The sequence below is a fragment of the Xenopus laevis genome, chromosome 6L (assembly GCF_017654675.1).
Source record: "Xenopus laevis strain J_2021 chromosome 6L, Xenopus_laevis_v10.1, whole genome shotgun sequence".
In the NCBI taxonomy this organism is placed as follows: Eukaryota; Metazoa; Chordata; class Amphibia; order Anura; family Pipidae; genus Xenopus; species Xenopus laevis.
Genome location: NC_054381.1, coordinates 158,499,277 through 158,523,197, shown reverse-complemented (window position 1 = coordinate 158,523,197; position 23,921 = coordinate 158,499,277). Strand labels below are relative to the sequence as shown.

Below are 23,921 nucleotides of genomic sequence, written 5' to 3'. Positions count from 1 at the left end.
CCATGGTTGTTCTGACTGTTCTGCCCTTGATATTACTAGCGGGTCAACTTGCTGCCGTGTAATGGCATTTCTGGGTAGGGAGCACCTACTGTAAACCATAATTTCTGGTTAGGGAGCACCTACTGTAATCCATCATTTCTGGTTAGGGAGCACCCATTGTAATCCATAATTTCCGGGTAGGAAGCACCCATTGTAATCCATCATTTCTGGGTAGGGAGCACCTACTGTAATCCATAATTTCTGGGTAGGGAGCACCTACTGTAATCCATAATTTCTGGGTAGGGAGCACCTACTGTAATCCATAATTTCTGGGTAGGGAGCACCTACTGTAAACCATAATTTCTGGGTAGGGAGCACCTACTGTAATCCATAATTTCTGGGTAGGGAGCACCTACTGTAAACCATAATTTCTGGGTAGGGAGCACCTACTGTAAACCATAATTTCTGGGTAGGGAGCACCTACTGTAATCCATAATTTCTGTGTAGGGAGCACCCACTGTAAATCATCATTTCTGGGTAGGAAGCACCTATTGTAAACCATAATTTATGTGTAGGGAGCATCCACTGTATTTCATTATTTCTGGGTAGGGAGCACCTACTGTAAACCATAATTTCTGGGTTGGGAGCACCTACTGTAGTCCATCATTTCTGGGTAGGGAGCACCTACTGTAACCATAATTTCTGGGTAGGGAGCACCCACTGTAATCCATCATTTGTAAGTGTCAGAACATTATATTAGTCCATCTCACTGCTCATTGGTCCAGTTCTAGCAGAGATAGATGTCACCTCACATAGGGACCCATGCACCCCACTTGTTGCAATCTGTGCAGTTTGTCTCCTTTCCTAAAGCATGGTAAAGCTGCGTTGCATCTCGCTGCGGAGAACGGGCACGACAAGATAGCGGATATCCTCTTGAAGCACAAAGCCTTTGTCAATGCAAAAACCAAACTGGGCCTGACGCCTCTTCACCTCTGCGCTCAGAATGGGTTCAACCACCTGGTGAAGCTGCTCGTGGGCACCCACTCAGCCAGCATCGATGCCATGGCCTTGGTAAGATGGATTCTCTAGCAGAAAACTTGGGTATAGTAATACATCTGACCCCCTGCTGGGACCAAACCCTTGGCAGGTCACCCACATGTTCCCATAGATGGTGGCCCTGTAAATAGCAAAGAGGCAGTGCTATAGGTACCAGCAAGGTAGGTCTTTATCTCCCCATTGGCTCCCCATTCGTCCAATACAAACAGTAGTAAGTTTTCCATAAAGAATGTTGGTTCCTTTTTAATAAGTTTCCTTGTTACAGACCAAGAGGACCCCCCTCCACATGGCGGCACTGAATGGCCAACTGGACGTGTGCAACAGCCTGCTGAACATGAAGGCCGATGTCAATGCAACTGATATTGTAAGTGGCAGCTGCACCTTCAGCCTAACTGTCATTATTCATCATCATTATTATTTCCCTACTCTTTAACCTGAAGCTGTAGATTAAAAACAGTTAAAAATGTGTTTATAAATTGTTAAACAACATGGGTACCAGTGCCCTAAACTCTATCTAACAAGACTGTCAGACTCACGTTATTGATGCTCAATCTGCATTCATTGGTTGCATTCCTTGTGGATTCCCAATGGCTGGAGTCTTAGATCTGGACTTAGGGTTGGGAAACTGGGGCTAAGGTTGGGGTTAGGGTTGGGGAGCTGGAACTAGGGTTGTCGTTAGGTTTGGTGTTAGGGAACAGGGATTAGTATTGGGGAACCTGGGTTGGGGGTTAAGGTTAGGGGGTTGGGAATGAGGTTAAGGTTATTGTTGGGAAGCTGGGTTTGGAGTTAAGGTTGGAAAGCTGGGGTAGGGAACTGGGGTTTAAGTTTGGGGTACTAGGATTGGAGTTAGGGTTGGTGAGCTGGGGTTAAGGTTGGGGTTGGTGTTAGGGTTGGGGTGCTGGAGCTAGGCTATTAAAGGAACAGTTCAGTGTGAAAATAAAAACTGGGTAAATAGACTGTGCAAAATAAAAAATATAATTAGTTAGTAAGGCAAAAATGTAATGTATAAAGGCTGGAGTGACTGATGTGTAACATAATAGCCAGAACACTACTTCCTGCTTTTCAGCTCTAACTCTAACACTATTAGTCAGTGACTATAAGGGGGGGCCACATGGGACATACAGTAACTGTTCAGTGAGTTTGTAATTGATCCTCAGCATTCAGCTCAGATTCAAAAGCAACAGATATGACCCATGTGGCCTCCCATCAAGTCAAGTTACTGCCTGGTAACCAATCAGTGGAAAGCAAGAGAGCTGAAAAGCAGGAAGTAGTGTTCTGGCTATTATGTTACACATCCACTCACTCCAGCCTTTATACATTACATTTTTGCCTAACTAACTATATTAGAAACGTTTTTTTTATTTTAAACATACTATTTACCCAGTTTTTATATTTACACCAAACAATTCCTTTAAATTACTTCTTTGATAGGGAATCAAGATCTAATTTGCCACCAGTCATACTGAATCTGACCAATGACGGCAGCCTTAGAGGGTGATATTTGCTGAGCTCTCTGGGGCCAGGGAATGACTAAAGGAGCCTGTGTATTAGGGTTAGGGACAGGGAATGACTAAAGGGGCATTAAATGTTGAGAAGAAAATGTCTTACTCCTGCAAATTATCATTTTTAAATTTTTCCTTTTATTTATCATTTTGTCTCATTTGTTTTGATATTTTTTATGAAAAGTTTTCAAGATCCTTTCAAACCACACACTCCACAAATCCCAAGTCCCTTTTCACCCTTTCCGAAATTCCAGAGACAAATGATGAATAAAATAGTCAAGAAACAGTCACACGTGAAATTCGGTGAGAAATTCAAGACGAGTTTTCACATTTCGATAAACCTCACGCATTTCCCATGATTCCGGGGAGTGAGTACAGTAGGGAAAACCCATTGTTGCGTCACAAATAAGTGAATTTAATAAATGTGAGTTTCATTTGGCTGCAGCGGCCGTTCCCTTTATGTCACTAAATACAATATTACACAGCTGTCAGTATATACACGTGTGTGCGTGTCAGGAAGGCGACTGCCATGCCGTGTGCCCGGCTCAATGACGTGTTTAGTCGGCAGTCAGTTACATGGAGGGCTCACCAGCCGGGCGCATAATGTGAGACTTTAAAGCTGTGTCCGTCTGTCTCAGACTGGATTCCTTCCTGTATTGTTGAAGTCTGAGGACACAAGGGACTTCAGGAAACTCTCCACAACTCCCCTTCCTGCCCAACAGTCTTTAGTGCCCACGACAGACCAGCACTAACTGTCATATTAGCAGGATTTGTGATTGGCTGTGCCAGGAGTGTGGATTCCCTGGCAGCTTTCTCTTCCCTGGCCCTAGACTTGCAGCAGACACAGAGGAGCTTAGATACACCAAGACAAACCTTACATAGTAGTTAAGGTTTAAAAAAAGACCTGTATTCATCTAGTTAAAGGATAAGTAAATCTTACAAAAAAGTGAATGTAAAATTGACAAGAGTGTTATTCTAAGTACTTTTGCAATGTATGTTCATTATTTTTTTATTTTTAATTCCAAGATATTAAGGGATACATGTACTGTTAATATGAATGAATTTTGTTACAACAGCACCACCTGCTGGTCATTTTCCCACCAGTCTGACCAGCAAGTAGTCAAGGAAGTTGTCAGGAGAAAGAAAGAGGCTGATGTTCTTCTGCTTAGGAAAGATGTGAGAAAGGTTTCTAATTTTATTCCTAAGCAGAAGAACATCTGCCTCTTTCTTTCTCCTGACAACTTCCTTGACTACTTGCTGGTCAGACTGGTGGGGAAAATGACCAGCAGGTGGCGCTGTTGTAACAAAATTCATTCATATTAACATCACATGTATCCCTTAATATCTTGGAATTAAAGAAAATAAATAAATCAACGTACATTGCAAAAGTGCTTAGAATAGCCCCTTTGTGAATTTTATATTCACTTTTTTTTTTTTAAGGTTTACTTATCCTTTCAGCCTTTTGTCCACATAAATTATGCCTAATGTCTGGCTAATCCAGAGCAAACATCTGAATCCGTCTCCATAAGGAGAGATACATTTGGGAGCAGGTTTATCAAAGCGTGAAATTAGAACTCACCCACTTTTTATTGTGGGATTTTTAGAGGCATATTTATCAAATGGTGAATTAAATACGCGTCTAAATGGAATGAGTGGAGATGAAAACATTCCCTCTGCAGGCAGGGTCTAATATTGCAGCACACCTACCCAGTACTGACTGCCATGTGGTTTCCCAGGAAGGCCAGACCCCCCTGCACCTGGCAGCTGAGAATGATCATTCCGAGGTGGTGAAGGTGTTTTTGAAGCATAAACCTGAGCTGGTGACGTCTGCCAACATGGAGGGCTCCACTTGCGCCCACATTGCGGCCTCTAAAGGAAGCGCCGCTGTCATCAAGGAGCTGCTCAAGTTCAACAAGACTGGAGTGACCACGGCACGGAATAAGGTGAGAGAACGGCGCCACCTGGTGGTTGCTCTGGGTGGTCCCTGAGTTACACCACTGCCTGCCACTATATCACCTGACTGCCTTCAGGGTTTCTTATTAAAGGGGTTGTTCGCCTTTAGATCAACTGTTAGTATGGTATAGAGAGTGATATTCTGAGACAATTTGCAATTGGTTTTCATTTTTTATTAGTTGTGGATTTTGACTTATTTAACCTTTTATTCAGCAGCTCTCCAGTTTGCAATTTCAGCCATCGGGTTGCTAGGGACCACATTACCCTAGCAACCATGCCTTGATTTGAATAAGAGACAGTGACCTGAATAGAAAAATGAGAAGTAAAAAGTAGCAATAATAATAAATGTGTAGCTTTGCCGAGCATTTGTTTTATAGATGGGGTCAGTGACCCCAATTTGACAACTGGAAAAAGAAGGTAACAAAAACCTATAAGAAATAAATAACGAAGACCAATTGAAAAGTTGCTTAGAATTGGTCATGATATGGGGCTGCTGGGATCTTGTCTTGGATATCCCCCCCCCATGAGTTACATAAATGTTAATAGGTTTGCAGACACAAATAGAACATTGTTTTCCTGGTTGTGTCCCTTTAAAATCTTTATAATTGCCCCCCCCCAATCTTCTTGGAAAAATCCATTGTTGACGTCTCCGTCCTTCCTGTGAGGCTTTTGATGTGAGCTGCGCATTGTACCGGCCGCTCCATTAGCCGCTTCCTCTGAGGCTCATAGAATTGTTCTGGGGCCAAATCCTTCTCTGCTGAAAGGTTAATGGGCCCCCCCTTATAGGGACACCCCCGAGCTTACATTGCTGCTTCCCTTTCTCTTCCCAACATTCTTCATTAATCAGAATAAGTGGCTCCAACTCATCCTGCACTTTCCTACTCACTGAAAGATTTCCAACTGGAGTTACTATAGGGAGTAGCTGACTCAATGGGGAACTCCAGCCAAGTTTATTGTAAAATGAGAAAATGTATTTCTAAGCAACTTCCCAATATCCATTCATTCCTCATTCTCTTCTCTGCACTGCTGCCTCTGACTCCTGATACAACTTCCCAATATCCATTCATTCCTCATTCTCTTCTCTGCACTGCTGCCTCTGACTCCTGATACAACTTCCCAATATCCATTCATTCCTCATTCTCTTCTCTGCACTGCTGCCTCTGACTCCTGATACAACTTCCCAATATCCATTCATTCCTCATTCTCTTCTCTGCACTGCTGCCTCTGACTCCTAATACAACTTCCCAATATCCATTCATTCCTCATTCTCTTCTCTGCACTGCTGCCTCTGACTCCTGATACAACTTCCCATTATCCATTCATTCCTCATTCTCTTCTCTGCACTGCTGCCTCTGACTCCTGATACAACTTCCCAATATCCATTCATTCCTCATTCTCACTGGGTTTATAGTTCTGTGTAACTGTCATTGTGTCTGTCCCTTTCTCTTCTCTGCACTGCTGCCTCTGACTCCTGATACAACTTCCCAATATCCATTCATTCCTCATTCTCACTGGGTTTATAGTTCTGTGTAACTGTCATTGTGTCTGTCCCTTTCTCTTCTCTGCACTGCTGCCTCTGACTCCTGATACAACTTCCCAGTATCCATTCATTCCTCATTCTCACTGGGTTTATAGTTCTGTGTAACTGTCACTGTGTCTGTCCCTTTTTCTGCACTGCTGCCTCTGACTCCTGATACAACTTCCCAATATCCATTCATTCCTCATTCTCTTCTCTGCACTGCTGCCTCTGACTCCTGATACAACTTCCCAATATCCATTCATTCCTCATTCTCACTGGGTTTATAGTTCTGTGTAACTGTCATTGTGTCTGTCCCTTTCTCTTCTCTGCACTGCTGCCTCTGACTCCTGATACAACTTCCCAATATCCATTCATTCCTCATTCTCACTGGGTTTTTAGTTCTGTGTAACTGTCATTGTGTCTGTCCCTTTCTCTTCTCTGCACTGCTGCTTCTGACTCCTGATACAACTTCCCAATATCCATTCATTCCTCATTCTCACTGGGTTTATAGTTCAGTGTAACTGTCATTGTGTCTGTCCCTTTCTCTTCTCTGCACTGCTGCTTCTGACTCCTGATACAACTTCCCAATATCCATTCATTCCTCATTCTCACTGGGTTTATAGTTCTGTGTAACTGTCATTGTGTCTGTCCCTTTCTCTGCACTGCTGCCTCTGACTCCTGATACAACTTCCCAATATCCATTCATTCCTCATTCTCACTGGGTTTATAGTTCAGTGTAACTGTCATTGTGTCTGTCCCTTTCTCTTCTCTGCACTGCTGCTTCTGACTCCTGATACAACTTCCCAATATCCATTCATTCCTCATTCTCACTGGGTTTATAGTTCTGTGTAACTGTCATTGTGTCTGTCCCTTTCTCTGCACTGCTGCCTCTGACTCCTGATACAACTTCCCAATATCCATTCATTCCTCATTCTCACTGGGTTTATAGTTCTGTGTAACTGTCATTGTGTCTGTCCCTTTCTCTTCTCTGCACTGCTGCTTCTGACTCCTGATACAACTTCCCAATATCCATTCATTCCTCATTCTCTTCTCTGCACTGCTGCCTCTGACTCCTGATACAACTTCTCAATATCCATTCATTCCTCATTCTCTTCTCTGCACTGCTGCCTCTGACTCCTGATACAACTTCCCAATATCCATTCATTCCTCATTCTCTTCTCTGCACTGCTGCCTCTGACTCCTAATACAACTTCCCAATATCCATTCATTCCTCATTCTCTTCTCTGCACTGCTGCCTCTGACTCCTGATACAACTTCCCAATATCCATTCATTCCTCATTCTCTTCTCTGCACTGCTGCCTCTGACTCCTGATACAACTTCCCAATATCCATTCATTCCTCATTCTCACTGGGTTTATAGTTCTGTGTAACTGTCATTGCGTCTGTCCCTTTCTCTTCTCTGCACTGCTGCTTCTGACTCCTGATACAACTTCCCAATATCCATTCATTCCTCATTCTCACTGGGTTTATAGTTCTGTGTAACTGTCATTGCGTCTGTCCCTTTCTCTTCTCTGCACTGCTGCTTCTGACTCCTGATACAACTTCCCAATATCCATTCATTCCTCATTCTCACTGGGTTTATAGTTCTGTGTAACTGTCATTGTGTCTGTCCCTTTCTCTTCTCTGCACTGCTGCTTCTGACTCCTGATACAACTTCCCAATATCCATTCATTCCTCATTCTCACTGGGTTTATAGTTCTGTGTAACTGTCATTGTGTCTGTCCCTTTCTCTGCACTGCTGCCTCTGACTCCTGATACAACTTCCCAATATCCATTCATTCCTCATTCTCACTGGGTTTATAGTTCTGTGTAACTGTCATTGTGTCTGTCCCTTTCTCTGCACTGCTGCCTCTGACTCCTGATACAACTTCCCAATATCCATTCATTCCTCATTCTCACTGGGTTTATAGTTCTGTGTAACTGTCATTGTGTCTGTCCCTTTCTCTGCACTGCTGCCTCTGACTCCTGATACAACTTCCCAATATCCATTCATTCCTCATTCTCACTGGGTTTAGAGTTCTGTGTAACTGTCATTGTGTCTGTCCCTTTCTCTGCACTGCTGCTTCTGACTCCTGATACAACTTCCCAATATCCATTCATTCCTCATTCTCACTGGGTTTATAGTTCTGTGTAACTGTCATTGTGTCTGTCCCTTTCTCTGCACTGCTGCTTCTGACTCCTGATACAACTTCCCAATATCCATTCATTCCTCGTTCTCACTGGTTTTAAAGTGAGTTGGAAATGTAATTGCTAATGAAAGAGTCTAGAGGCCTCATTTACAGTGTCCCATGCGGTGGGCAAAGTGCAAAAATAAAATGTTATTTTTCCCAAGGTGCAGGTCATTGTGCAAGTAGCTTCATTCAATGCCCTGAAACAATGTCTGCAATAGAAAGTGCTCCAGTCAATAGAGACGGGTGGGAGAGGCACCACAAATAATTAAAAATGAAAACCAATTGCAAATTGTCTCAGAATATCTCTTTTATAAGTTTAAAAAGTTAATCTAAAGGTGAACAACCTCTTTAATGACACTGAATGGAAGAGACGCCACTTACACACAAATGTAATAAGAAAAACTTGCACTGCAACTTGTACACCGACGGAGATGCCCAAAATGATGCTGGAGTCTTGCCTTGGGCACTCTTACTATTTGGCCTGTCTCTAGGGGACGTCTCTACCTGTTTCCCACATTGTTGTATATTGTTCCAGACTAATGATTCCACGCCCCTACACCTGGCTGCCGCGGGGGGCCACACTGATGTGGTGAAGGTTCTGTTAGAGACCGGAGCTTTGGCTTCTGATGAGAATGGGGTGAGTTGCAGGGTCGGTGATCTGAAATGCCCTGGTGTGTGTGTAATAGTCCAACTATATACACTGGATATAGTATAATTCAATCCTCCCAAATGGAAGTGGCTGTCAATTATCCCCTCCTTAGATGGGAGGAAATTTATATTCCTTTTTTATATCACTCAAGGACAGAATGGTCCAATTTAATGATCCACCAAATCTACATTAACCCTTGAGGCTTAAAGCTATGGGAAGGCCTGAAGGAGCCAATTGTGTGAAATGTGGTTTGGGGGAGGCCAGATTCCTTTATTGAATATGGGAATGTCCTAGAGAAGGAGGGCCCATAATTTACTAATGTCAGGTCTACTTTTAGTCCCATTATGATCTACATCCATAAAACATCGTTCACGTTCTGTTCCATGGAAAATATTATTTGTATATTGATTTATGAATAAATGTGTATTGTTATATTTAACAAACAACTATTACTTATGTGACCTTAAAGGGATACTGTCATGGGAAAAACATTTTTTTTTTTCAAAACACATCAGTTAATAGTGCTGCTCCAGCAGAATTCTGCACTGAAATCCATTTCTCAAAAGAGCAAACAGATTTTTTTATATTCAATTTTGAAATCTGACATGGGGCTAGACATTTTGTCAGTTTCCCAGCTGCCCCCAGTCATGTGACTTGTGCCTGCACTTTAGGAGAGAAATGCTTTCTGGCAGGCTGCTGTTTTTCCTTCTCAATGTAACTGAATGTGTCTCAGTGGGACATGGGTTTTACTATTGAGTGTTAGGGAGCTGCTATCTGGTTACCTTCCCATTGTTCTGTTGTTTTGGCTGCTGGGGGGAAAGGGAGGGGGTGATATCACTCCAACTTGCAGTACAGCAGTAAAGAGTGACTGAAGTTTATCAGAGCACAAGTCACATGACTGGGGGCAGAATTCTGCTGGAGCAGCACTATTAACTGATTCACCGGCTAAAGATCTACTGGTAGATCCCGATATACCGTTTGGGCTCCCCTGTCCTAGGGTAACAGCATATTGGAAATTTGATACATCAATGAATACTTATCCTTCCCTGAGGTCCCAGGTCCCCCGAGACCTTCCTATTAAGTATAATAGATCAGAGAGTAGTAGTACCTCAGCAAAAGTCTAGAATACTGTTTCACTCTCTCATGCTTTATGCAAAAAAGTTAGTAAATATGAGATGGATGAGTCCCAACTCTCAAACAACTCCAACAATAGGTTGAGTTAATAAATGCTGCACTGCCTCTAATCAAAATGACAACCAAAGTATCTCTACCAGATGACTAAACTCAGTGGGGCCCAAGGTTGAACTGTGGGCCCCGGCCCTCTTGGGCTCCCCGGCCTCCTACCCCGGCCTCCTACCCTGGCCTCCTACCCTGGCCTCTTACCCTGGCCTCCTACCCCGGCCTCCTACCCTGGCTTGCTCAACCGGCTGCCCATAACAACATCCACCACAGCGTACATTTGCCGCGTCTTTTGCGCATTGCATTCACACATACTCGCGGCGTGAGTTTTAAAGTTGAGAGGGGGCCCCCGGGAACTGTTTTGCAGCCCCATTGGGCCCCTATGGCTCCAGTCCGACCATGGTGTGGCCAATTCACAAAAGGTCGCAAAAGTGAGCGTTATTTATAGCAAGCCTTAAAAATGGCATCACTCGGTTTTCACCTAAGATCACTTTTGGCTAAGATCAGGTGTAGTACCTTTGGAAACACTTGGTCCTCTGGCTGGTAAGATCAAGGAGGAGTATCTTTTCTTATGATCCTATGTGAAGAACGGAGAAACACTTGGTCCTCTGGACTAGGCTGGCAAGCGGAAGCTGGATGAAAGCTGGTTTGCTGTGCTCCCATGAGGGAGGTACCTGATTTGCTTTTTCCGGGTGCCAGCTGGAGCCTTACTAAAGGCAATCAATGGCCTTGCACCGCACACTCCAGCACCTTTTTGATGTTTGGTTTGAGCACCCTGGATGGGGTCATAGTCCTTTGGCTGGACCCCAGGCCATGACACGCCCTGGGGGAAGCTTCGGCAGAACCCAGGGTAGACGGGACTCCCCCTAGCTTCGGCGAAGGGGAGTCCAAACAATCCCAAACCCCTTCGGGGGGGATGGTGGGCCCTAACTAGCTTCGGCGAAGGGGGACCCACCCGTTCAAGCTGTCCACGGGCGGTAGCCTGGGACACTTGGGCAACGGAGCCCATGCCTTCGGGTAGGACTCGGAAGGATAATTCAATATCATCATCACTTCTTATATTTCTAGAATTAACGATCGATTCACTAAAAGTCCACTTGTCTGACTTAAGTTAAGAAGTAAATTTTCACTGAATTGTGTGCAGTATTTTATTACATGCGTTATTTTGAGCCATTTGATATTGTCACCCGTTAATAGTGCAATCTATAGCACCTAATACATTGCCACTGATAGAGTAGAAGTCTCTTTTTACAGTATTCCAGTCATTTGTTTTCCTGGGAAACTTGATCTAATTCCACGACACAGAAATTAGTGGATCTGCCCACAGTATCATTAAAATGTGTTAGTGGCTGTAGGTAAGGCTCCAGCTCCTTATAAAAGGCCTTTAATTGCTATTAATCCATCTGATGTTGTTAAGTAACGACTATTCCTGGGAGGTGTTAAATTTCACAGTAATTATCCCACTATTTTATTCTTTTATGGCTAAATGTGAATTATGCGTTTGGATTTATTCTATTCTATAAATATCGCAATGCAGAATTATCACAATGTAGAATTAACGCTTGCGATACGTCTATTCGCACATGCGAAAATACTTTGATGAATCGTTCCTTAAATAAACCTTGTGCAGTAAGGAATAACGAATAACCATTTGTGAATGGGCCCCAGTATGTATAATTTGGTTTATACCCTGATAACCTGACTATTTGTTCTTCCCTCTTCTCTGTAACAGTCACTAGTTTTGGGTTAACAATCGTCGCCAGTCCTATGTAAGTGCCGAGCATGGTTGTTATTTTTTTCCTTATATTAATATGTTTTCTTTTTGTTTGTAACATGCAAAATAAAAACCTATTATAAAAAACCAACTAATAGTGATATTTCTGCTGGTGACAGGAAGGCATGACCGCAATACACCTGGCAGCCAAGAACGGGCACATCAATGTCCTTGAGGCATTAAAGGGCAGTGTCTCTTTCCGCATTACCAGCACCAAGGTACGGCACTAGGTTTTAACCAACACTCACCCTCCTGTTACATTACCCGCTCTCTTACTGAACCAAGTTTAGAGCTTTTCCATTTTATAATGTTCCCTTTATTCCCCCAATTTTTTTGTTCTCTTCCTTTTAGCTGATTTCTGTTTGTGTCATTGTTTTACCTTGTGCCGCATCTTTCATTAATGGCTTCAGTGTGAGACAGGGGGGCAAATTCACTAAAGCGCGAAGCGTCTAACATTAGCACAAATTCGCCAGCGTTACTTCGCCGATTTACTAACGGGCGCTGGCGTAAATTCGCTAGCGAAGTGGACCTACTCTAGCGATACTTCACACCCTTACGCCAGGTGAAGTTGCGCTTTGGCGAAGGGTCAATGTAACTACGCTAATTCACTAACTTGCGCATTTTACTGAACGTTACCTCTTGCGCCAGACTTGCCTTCGCCACCTCAGACCAAGAGTAGATAGGGATTGCTTCAAAAATAGTTGAAATTTTTTTTAAGTCCCAAAAAACGTTTTTTCATTTTTTAAGGGTGATAGGCTGAAAAAGATCGTAAATTTTTTTGGGGTAACCTCCTTCCCCCCTACATTTCCTAACACATGGAACATAAACTATACAGTGGGCTCATGTGTAGGGCAATATAATAACTCTATTTTATTTTATGAAGCTTTCCCTCCTTGTGTAATGTAATGTATTTGTTGCAACGTATACGTCCATTCAACTTTAACTTGGCGCCATATACAAATTAGGCATCGCTAGCGTAACTTCGCTTTGCTTGATGAATTAACGCTAGCGCAAATTCGCTACCGTTCGCCTCCCTGAGCGCAAATTCACATTTTAGTGAATATACGTAGCGCTGGCGAAACTACGCCTGGCGAAGTTCGGCGAAGCTGTCGCTGGCGCAACTTTGGATCTTAGTGAATTTGTCCCAAGGTGTAAGAGGTTAGTAAATCTTCTTGCACTTATGGATATATATATATGTATGTGGATCAGCCCCTGGGGTCCAAGCTTTGCCACTTTTGCCCATATTACAGTCAATTTTGCAATGAGAACCTTCCAGTGTTGTTCTTCTCCCCCTATAGACCGGATTCACGGCACTCCACGTAGCGGCGCATTTTGGTCAGTTGGATTTTGTCCGTGAAATTTTGACCAAGGTGCCAGCAACCATGACCAGTGAACCCCCAAAAGCAGTACCCGACTTGCTGCACATGAAAGAGCAACGTGGGGAGGTGAGCCTGTGGATAATATTTGTCTCCTGGATTGGTCGGTCTTTGCATGTCATTTGTCTGCTTCTGTTGTACAGCGCTGTGGAATATGTTGGCGCTTTAAATGTAATCAAATAACTTTTTGAAGCTTCTTAAAAATAAATGTGTTATTTGCGCTTCTCTCTGTTATAGTCAGGGTACACCCCACTGCACTTGGCATCTCAGTCCGGCCATGAAAGTCTGGTTCGATTGCTGCTCAACTACCCTGGTGTTCAGGCCGACACTGCTACCACTCGCCAGGTAACTGAATAACTCAATTGCCTTATAATCCGGCTCTCAGCTCATGACAACATCATCTACTAATACCACTTATCAGAGGCAATAACTTTGATTGTGCCACTGTAATATTAGAAGAACATTACAGTGATTATAATCATAATGTATTGCCATAAACATCAAAATAAGGGAAAGTCATTACTTGTCTATAACACAGGGACAACATTGCAATGTCTTTTTTACATTATTAGGGGCCTCCAAAAGGAGTGATGTTGGAACTATTCCTAAAAGTTGACAAACATGCAAGGCTAAAAGATGAGGCCTTGCATCTGGGATCTTTCTGGAATCATTCTCTAACATAAGGCCTTATGCTTGAGATCTTTTCAGAATGTTCTGAACAGGAGGCCTTGCATGGTCGAGAACTTTCCAGAATGGTTCTGAAGAGCAGGCCATGCATGGTCAAGATCTTTCCATATTGACTCTAAAGAGAAGGCCTTACATGGCTGAGATATTAACAGAAAAAAAAGGAGGACTTGCATGATCAAGATCTTTCCAGAATGGTTCTGAAGAGATCTTTTATGGTCAAAAATTTTCCAGAATGCCTCTGGCCTTGCATGGTTGTGATCTTTCCAGAATGGTTCTGAAAAGTAGGTCTTGCATGGTCAAGATCTTTCCAGAATGCTTCTGGAAAGAAGGCATTGCACAGCTGAGATATTTCCAGAATGGTTCTGAGGAGGAGGCCTTGTATGGTTGAGATCTTTCCAGAATATTTATGAAAAGGAGGCCTTACATGAACAAGATCCTTCCAGAATGCTGCTGAAGAGGAGGCATTGGATGGTTGAGATCTTTCCAGAATTCTTCTGAAGAGGAGGCATTAGATGGTTGAGATCTCTCCAGAATGGTTCTGAAAGGAGGCCTTGCATGTTCAAGATCCTTCCAGAATGCTTCTGGGGTGGAGGCCTTAGATGGTTGAGATCTTTCCAGAATGGTTCTGAAAATGAGGCCTTGCGTTCATTGTCTCCAGTGTCCCTTGAGTAAATGACTCGTGTATGATATCTTGATACTATACCACATCACCATTTTATTCTGTAAATTTGTGATTATCCAATTAAACAAGAATCCCAACTATGTTTTATGTACCTATAGTATAATAATTAATATCTATTATAAGTCATTGACCATGCAGGCAAAGATGACCTTTGGTGGATGCTCTCAATGCATTTCAGGCTTTTCATGTGTTCCTCAGGGTTCAACACCCATACACCTCGCTGCCCAGAATGGTCACACTGCAGTTGTTGGCCTTCTTCTTAGTAAATCAACATCTCAGCTCCACATGAAGGACAAGCGGGGAAGAACCTGTCTGCACCTCGCTGCTGCCAACGGCCATATTGAAATGATGAGAGCTCTTATTGGACAAGGAGCAGAAATTAATGTGACAGACAAGGTGACATCATTTTAATCAAAGTTCTGCGTTTGTGGGCAAAAGTAATGCAGCCAACTTTACTAATAGTCTTTCATTATGTGTTTAAGTATTTGTCCAACTATTATGCCTCTCTCGTACCTGAAATGTAATTTGCCTTCGAGTATTTAGGCTTAGCATCCAGAAAACAGAATCATTTGAAGTCTAATACAAGCGGTTATTATCTGTTTTGGTCCATTCCTTCTGTAGAATGGATGGTGCCCCTTGCACTTCGCTGCCAGATCTGGATTCTTAGATACTGTTCGGTTCCTCGTGGAATGTGGAGCCAATCCTACGCTTGAGTGTAAAGATGGGAAGACGGCCATACAGTATGCTGCAGCAAAAAACCATCAGGATGTAGTGAGCTTCCTGCTGAAAAAAAACCACAACACCCTAAAGCTTATTGAGGACCGAAAGGTATGTTTCCTTCTCTTGAAACTCTCACATAACCATCCTATTGTGTTATAATCTAACATGAGGCATAACCTTTTCCCCAAGGAGACATTTTATTATCTCATTTGCGGGGGGGTGTAACCATAGGGTTGACTTGGCCCATTACCATAACACTCCAATGGCAAAGGTATCTTACTGTACTGGAAACAATTGTGGAGGAACGAGCTGTTTACTTGTTTGCTTTGTCTTTCAGTTCGTCTTTGATCTCATGGTCTGTGGGAAATTAAACGATAACAGGATCATACAGGAATTTATCCTTAATTCAAGTGCCCCCTTGGACACTGCAGTCAAGCTTTCTAGAGCTTTGAACATCACTGCCTTTAAGGAGAAAGAACGAGCAATGGATCTTCTGAATGCTGCCAAATACAGTGAGAACATGGCCACGGAGCTGCTCACCATTGCGTCTGGAAGCACAAATGCTGGATTCATATTGAGAGCTGTAGACCACAGATGCACAACCATACTGGATTGTTTGATTGAGTGTGAACAGAAGGATGTGGTGGCTCACCCAGCAGTTCAGAAATACTTGACAGAAGTCTGGTACGGGAACCTGGACTGGACCACGTGGAAATTAGTTCTCTTGTTCTTTACATTTCTAGCATGTCCACCTGTGTGGCTTGTGTTTTCTCTACCTCTTAAACATCGGTTTAACAAGATCCCTATCATGAAGTTCATGAGTTACTTGGCATCTCATATCTTCCTGATTGTACTGTTCATACTGACCATCGTCTACCCACCACTGAGCCCTATATATGAAGGGCACATGGTTCCATGTTGGAATGAGTGGTTGCTCTTAGCTTGGCTCTCAGGAATGCTTGTCTCTGAACTCACCCACCATGGAGAAAGAGCTGGCCTTGCGTGGATACGAGTATTTGTTCTGGGATTTTCTGCTGCGGCTTTCTTCTGCCATTTGCTTGCCTTTCTATTTTCCGACAGAGATCGGTTACACTGCCTTTTTGCCAGGAACATTTTACTTGGCATGGCCATGACTCTCTCATTTGTCCAATTTCTGGAGTTCCTCACCTTCCACCATCTTTTTGGACCTTGGGCAATAATCATTAGAGATCTGATAAAGGACCTGACTCGATTTGCCGTCATACTGGCTTTGTTTCACGTGGCCTTCACAATGCAACTCTCGGCCGTCTACCAGCCAGTCTATCCCGACGACACTGCTACTCAATCGCTAAATGAAACTGAAACAGTCCACAGTGAGTCCAACATTCAAGATCCCATTGACATTACAGTTCTTTTGTTCTTCTCCCTGTTTGGTCTTGTTGAACCAGGGTGCCTTCCCTCACTCAACAGAACTCCCCAGTTTACTTTTGTTATTGTCCGTTTTGTGTTTGGCGTCTACCTGATTGTCACCTTGATTGTCCTGATCAACCTACTGATTGCGATGATGAGTGACACTTACCAGCGAATACAAGCCCAATCTGACACCGAGTGGAAATTTGGAAGAGCCACACTGATCAGAGACATGACCAGGAAGCCAGGAACACCTTCACCCTTCAACTTATTCACCAACCTCTTCTATTACATCAAGTTACTTTGCAAGCACAAAGGTAAACCATGTAGATTTGAGATATTCTTATGCTAGGGAATGCCTTGGAACCTAAGGGTACATATGGAGCTAGAGTTATCCCACATGTCAAAAAGATTTTCTTGAGCCTGATCATTAAAGACAAATGGCTTCAGAGATAACTATCTGGAATATAACTTAGGATAACATCGCTAGTAGAGTGTATTTATGTATCAAAGTAATGTGAATGGGTCCAATAACTATATGCTTTACAGCTAGCAAATGTGTTGGTGTATGGCACACTACTGCAACCAACATGGTGGAACAAAGGAGTCCTATCCTGGGTGGTGATACCCAGGGGCGTTTCTGCCATGAGGCAAGGTGAGTACGTTGCCTCACGCGGCAGCTCCCCAGAAGATACTAGGGGTGGCAAAAAGCTGCTCCTTGTAACTTTAAGAGCTGAATTTACGGTTATTAAACTGGAAATTCGGCTTTTCTAGCACAGAGAGCGATATTTCGCACTCTGCTCTAACAAAGCGCCCCTCACCGGACCTCCCGTCGGAGATCTTTTGAATGTCCCTAGCAGCAGTGTATTTGCCACAGAAAAGAGTTACAAGTTAATTACAAAACATTTAAAAGAAATATCAACTGTCAACTGCAAAGTCACTTACTTCCATCTAAAACATGGTAAAGTTGAACTTTAGGTTGACTTACCCTTTAATTTCCCCAGCGTTCTCTACAGCAAATGTATCACGGGCAGAGATTGTTTAGGACTTTTGTGCTTTGGTGGCTTTGCCGATCAGAGGTCCTTGTGTTGTTCTTATAATCTGACACATTTGTGAGTGTTGTTGCTATTTCCAGCCCCAGATAGTTTATTTCTTTAATAAATTGTATTTTACTTCTCGAGTGTTTATTTCCTGAAAGTCGGAAGCATTAAAGAACAGAGTGTCCTTAGCAAAAGGGTCAGACTCCTGTTAGACCCGAGCTGCCCTCTGTACAAAGACTTTAATGAGACAAATATAAATAGATCACTACTGTTTGTGTTTCATTTGCCCTGTTCCTCGTTAGGGAAGAAAAATCATTAAAGTGACGCTGATAAGTGCAAATATCAAACAGCTTTTTTTCTTTCTAAGATGGTAATGGGTAACATCTTCATTTGTAAAAATAGTGAAAGTGCAGGGGCTCTGATTTATTAACAGGGGCCAAACTGCATCCCCCATGGAACGCAAACATTTAAAAATTTCTACAATTTCACAATTTCTAAAATTTCTAAAATTTCAAAATTAAATATAAAAAATCTTTGTTTCTTTGTCTGCTGGAGCCGCACTATGAATGATAAGTCCTCTGCATCCAAGGCAGCTGCTTTGTCAACAGATATTTGGTTCCACTGAATTGTAAAATGGGGAAAATAATATAACTGAAGGTTATATAAATTAAGAACCCACTGAGCTCAGCTTTGGATTTACCTTCACTTTGGGGGAAAGGATCTACCCTTGTCTAATTGGGCTGAATGCAGTTCTTGTAGTATAATGTATATTCTTCACAGTGTGATGTTTCTATACATAAGGACCAGAAGAGAGACTGAGAGATCGCTCCATTTTCAGTGATTTTCATGGAGGACCCAGGTTTTGGGTAAATTGTATAAATGGTTAAATTAGAACCAAGATCACTTGCAGCCTGGGGTGGAGCCACAGGCTGTGCCATCACTGCTCCACATCACACTAAAAGTTTATTATCCAGAAATCTGTTATGCAGAAAACTCTGAATTACAGAAAGCTCAGCTCCCTTAGATTAAATTTTAATCAAATAATTCAAAATGTTAAAACATATTTCCATTTTCTCTGTAATAATAAAACAGTACATCCTTATTGGAAGCAAAATTAGCCTATTGGGTTTATTTAATGTTTAAATTTTTTTTTTATCAGACTTAAAGCATGGGGATCCAAATTACAGAAAGATCCCTTATCTGGAAAACCCCAGGTCCCAAGCATTTTGGATATTAGGTCCCATATCTGTACAAAGTTAATTTCCCCTTTAAGTATACTCATCATCTTGCTGCTAAATGGAACGTTCCAGGAAATGCTTCTCTTTCAGTAAGGGCACAATTAATTTGGATAAAAATAGCCGATTCAAGACAAATATGAAGATTCCAGGCAGAGATTTCTTACTGAGCCGAGCTTTGATTTCTTTTAGGAAAATTGTGCTCGGCAAATGCCAGAAATCTGATGAGCGAAGAGGATATTGATGGATTCTCGGACACGCGCTCTATTGACCTCTTGGCGCAAACATCGCTCAGCTGGATTCGAACTCCGGCCAAAAGAACAATGCAAGTGGCACCGGAGGGTAAGAATCTCCATGTGCTGAGGGTTTTGTTATTTTGTATTCCCGTTAATGTTAAAGGGAAATTTAGCACTTAGACTCCATGCACAAAGTGCATCCATGAAAGTGCATTGTGCAATATTCCCGGTTGCACCTATTATGATGCACGAGGTGCAGGGGAACTTTGGACTTAACATTTGCCTTGACCCAACATTATGTAAAGGGTTCCTGTTATTTATAATATTATTGAATTGCACAATGGTGTTACCTGGCATGGATCAAAGAAAAGGGTTCAACTCTATAAAGAGGGCAATGTTATAGAGAGAAGAATTCTTGTCCAGTTCTGAGTCTCCATAGAGATTCCCAGTGTTTCCCGGGGACAGAAGGAAGAGAACGGAGGGAGACTCATGTCAGGTTGCTCCGACCTCTGCTGGATGATAATAAGATATAAACACAAAACTGGACAAATATGGAAAAGCAGAACAATGACAAATAAGCGGTGGAATTGTACAGATGCCTATGATAACACTGCTGAGGAGGCAGCATATTAATGGTTAAGGGGCTTTTGTCTCCAGGTCTTTATTTTCCCCCAACTGTGAAACAACAAAATGAGGGTCATTCAGGGTTGGACTGGGGCGTGTGGGGCCCACCAGTGCTGACTTCAAGGGCCCACCACCCGCACTTGTGTGCCCCGTACATTTGTACAATTTCCTCCTACGATCACAGAGAGGCGACAGGAGGGCAAAGGGTCTGGGTGGGGAGAGAGGAGGTTCTGGGTGGGGAGAGAGGAGGTTCTGGGTGAGGAGAGGGGAGGATTTGGGTGGGGAGAGAGATTTGGGTGTATTGGGTGTTATTATAAATAACAGGAACCCTTTACATAATGTTGGGTCAAGGCAGGTGTTAAGTACATGGTTCCCTTGCACCTTTTGCATCAAAATAGAGGATTTGGGTGTGGAGAGAGGAGGGTCTGAGTGAGGAGAGAGGAGGGTCTGAGTGAGGAGAGAGGAGGGTCTGAGTGAGGAGAGAGGAGGGTCTGGGTGTGGAGAGAGGAGGGTCTGAGTGAGGAGAGAGGATGGTCTGGGTCGGGTGGAGGAGTGGGCCTGGATCTGGGCACTACAGCTGGCCTGTGTTGGACTTTCAGGGCACTGGGATAAAACCTGCTTGGCCCGGCATTCATGGGACCTGCTTGCCTAGTCCAACACTGGGGTAATTTACTTATCTGGCACACACAGACCAAAGTGCAAGGACTAGGCACAATCTGCCATGTTTTTTGCACTTTGTTTCTGGACCCACACTACATGAATAGAGTGCTGTGTGTAGTCGGGAGTGCTGTATAACTAAGGGACAGGCAGAGGGAGGTACATAGGCCATTGACTTTGAAGATTTTCATTCATCCAGGTCATGGTATATCTAGTATAGGTCAATCTAAAAACAACTGGACTTGCTGAGTAATCAATGAAGACGTTTCACTACTCATCCGAGCAGCTTCTCCAGTACAACTGACTGGTGTGGGAAATTCTCGTCATATAATCTCTTCCACTAATCCAATCACAATGGCCCATTGTAACTCTTCAGAGAGGTGACATCTGAAGAAATTCACAGAGGTGTTGATTCTGTGTAGTTACTGTGATAGGATTATCCAATGTGTCATGTGACTCCTAGATACAGGTGTTACTTGTGAGAGTTGTATGAATGGATGTGTGAAGTGTTCTGAATCCGCAGGGGTACAGATGTTAGATCAGCATTGTATGTAGCAGACAGGTGGTGTCAAAGGCCCCCGCCTCTGTTCAGGGATGGTTTCTCCATCTTGACATGAATCCCCTGAGCTTTAGTCGATCGACGTGACCCCAGTGATGCTGCGGACCATTGCGCACCCTAAAACTGTCCCTGCACCCACATGCCTGTCATACATTCCTAATAATGTTCCCACAGAGGGGCGCTCTTCCTTTAGACTCTATGGATGATACTATGGGAGGCAGTATAGCAGCTCAAACATGGTATTGTTAGATAAAAGCACTGCGTATCTTGACAGCGCTATATAAATAAATGATGATGATGATGATTATAGGACTGTATGGAACCTTATGCAGAATAAACTAAATATGAGACACAGTAATAAAACACATGCCTGGTGATGTTTGGGGGCATTCCTTGCAAGTGAAACTATCTTTCTATTTACCCAGGTGAGCGGAATAGAGAGCAGCACTACCCCGGCCCTGTAAAGATTGAGGACATGACAGACTGGCACAATATCGGGGTGCGATATCTCTCCCTGAAAGGCCAGTCAGACGCCGCTTTGTTTGAAAGGGACATTTCTCATGGAGCCGAGACTCCGAGCAAGTCAGTGGTTCCACTCAACACCAAGATTCCCAATGGGACAAAATGATCTGGAATCAGTGGTTATGGATTAAAGGGGAAACGGACCCATCTGATCAATATGATTGGACCAATGACAGCAGATTTGATGATACAAGGAAAATGATTTTCAATGAGGAACAGGACGTCCCCAGTTATATATAAAATTGCTGGTGTAAGGGGGTTTCTCGCCTTCAAATGAATCCTTAGCATGGTGCAGATAATTTGCAATCAGTCCATTTTTTTTCATTTTTTGTTCTGTCCATCTGGTTGCTAGCAGTTCACTACCATAGCAACCAGGGAGCAGTTTTAAAATCAGAATGGAAGGTGAACAGGAGAGGGCCTGAAAAGAACCAATAAGCAACGAAATAAGAATAACAATAACACTGATGCCTTACAGTCAATATGTTATTGGTTGCTGGGGTCAGTGACCTCTGCCAACAGAATTTTCAGCTACTGGCTAGAATGAGCCAGAACAGGAAGGCCTATAATTCACTAGGCAAAATAAATAACAAAGACCAACTGCCAAGTTGCTTAGAATAGGCCCTTCTATAACATACCGACAGTTCAATTAAAGACAAACTTTCCCTTAAAGGGGTTGTTCACCTTTAAATTAGATGTAGAGAAGGATATTCTGAGACATTTTGCAATTGGTTTTCATTTTTTATTATTTGTGGTTTTTGAGTTATTTAGCTTTTTATTCAGCAGCTCTCCAGTTTGTCCAGTTTGCAATTTCAGCAATCTGGTTGTTAGGGTCCAAATTCCCCTAGCAACCATGCACTGATTTGAATAAGAAACTGGAATATGAATAGGAGTAATAAAAATTAGCAATAACAATACATTTGTAGCCTTACAGAGCATTTGTTTTTTAGATGGGGTCATCGATCCCCCCCCCCCATTTGAAAGCTGGAAAGAGTCAGAAAAAAGAAGGCAAATATTTCAAAAACCATAAAAAGAAAAAATGAAGGACAATTGAAAAGTTGGCCAATCTATAACATACTAAAAGTTAACTTAAAGGTGAACCACCCCTTCTAAAAAAAAAAACACATTTTTTAGCATCTATGACAGTTGCTTATTTTTCTACCCAGAATAATTTTTATTAGAATTTCATATGGTACTGAAGGTAAAACCAACACCTCTTACAGATACTTGTTATAGGCCCCTCCCACATAGCCAGTGCTCAGGCTCACCAGGAAGTTAGAGGTGCAAAAGAAAATTCTCCCTCCCAACGTGAAACATCATGATCTTATCTGTATCTGTACAGTCGCAGGGAGTAGGTACAAGAGCTGCTTTGAATTGCAGTCATTTCTATTCAGCATTTAGTTGCCCTTTAAGATCGCTTGGAAATAATGAAGTGACGGGATTTAACAAATATTTCATTATTTCCCCTTTAGTCACAAAGAAAATAACATCCACATTCTTATTTTCAATCTATGAGGGTTGCGTTTGCGCCCGGCGGCCCCGAGTCCTGTTCTACTGGCACTTAACATGACGGACGCGGAGACAGACGGATTCATTTAGTTGGATGGGATTCAGGAAACGGAACCTTATTTGGCTCCGTAACTTGATATCAAATCCTCTGTTACATTATGGGAAATCCGCCAGTGATGATTCTGACTTCCTAACTAAATGGACGGGCCGGGGACTCAGAGGTTAGGGTTCCTGTGTGTGTTGTATGGCTGAATATTAAAGGAGAAGTAAGGTTAGAAATGCTTTATTTTATATACTGAACTTACTGTACCAGCCCAGAGGAGGTTCAGCAGCTCTATTACTGTAATGATACAGGAATTCAAAGTTTCCCCCAGCAGCTCCCCATCTTGGATCTGGTTAGGCCTCTCTTGTGAGTCAGTGGCTCTGCACATGCTCAGTGGGCTCTGGGCTGCTGCTGAGAAGCTAAACTTAGGGGTTGTTGAAAATTCATCCCATCTCTCATAGAAGCTGATTATGATTCAATTCTGATGCAAAATGAGGGTGTTGGGGGCCCACAGGGGCTGCAACCACAAGGGCCCCCCTTGCAATATCAAGGGCCCCCCTCTGCCGACATCTGCCCCCCACTGCTGCTGCCACCATTGCAACATGCCACATGTTTAACTCTTTCCTCAACTTGTGGAAGTGATCAGGTGAGAGGGAGCAGTGGGGGAGACCCCGTATTGCCATGGGGAGCAGGACTGGATCAGCTGGGGTCCCATGAAGGCTGGGGGCCCACTGGGTTTTTTCCCAGTGTCCTGCAGGAACTGTCTGACCCTGCAGAATTGTATTGTTTTCTACCCCCTGTTGTAAAATATAAGGATATTATAAGTTACCTATGGAGTTCTA

General features: G+C 43.0%; 1 protein-coding gene across 4 annotated transcripts in view; it reads left to right on the top strand.

Annotated features, from left to right (window-relative positions):
• The window catches only part of XB5813854.L (provisional ortholog of ankyrin repeat domain 52 L homeolog), a 45,640-nt gene extending 23,350 nt beyond the window's left edge, over positions 1–22,290 (top strand). For 2 of the 4 annotated variants that reach the window (XM_041565564.1, XM_041565565.1), the window contains 11 exons: positions 850–1,050; positions 1,301–1,399; positions 4,274–4,480; positions 8,737–8,838; positions 11,923–12,021; positions 13,102–13,248; positions 13,417–13,524; positions 14,747–14,944; positions 15,170–15,376; positions 15,606–16,974; positions 19,125–19,694. In XM_041565564.1, coding sequence (XP_041421498.1) covers positions 850–1,050; positions 1,301–1,399; positions 4,274–4,480; positions 8,737–8,838; positions 11,923–12,021; positions 13,102–13,248; positions 13,417–13,524; positions 14,747–14,944; positions 15,170–15,376; positions 15,606–16,974; positions 19,125–19,348 — 2,961 coding nt within the window. In that variant the 3' untranslated portion in view covers positions 19,349–19,694. 4 annotated transcript variants of the gene reach the window in all.
• Positions 22,291–23,921: the final 1,631 nt, after the last annotated feature.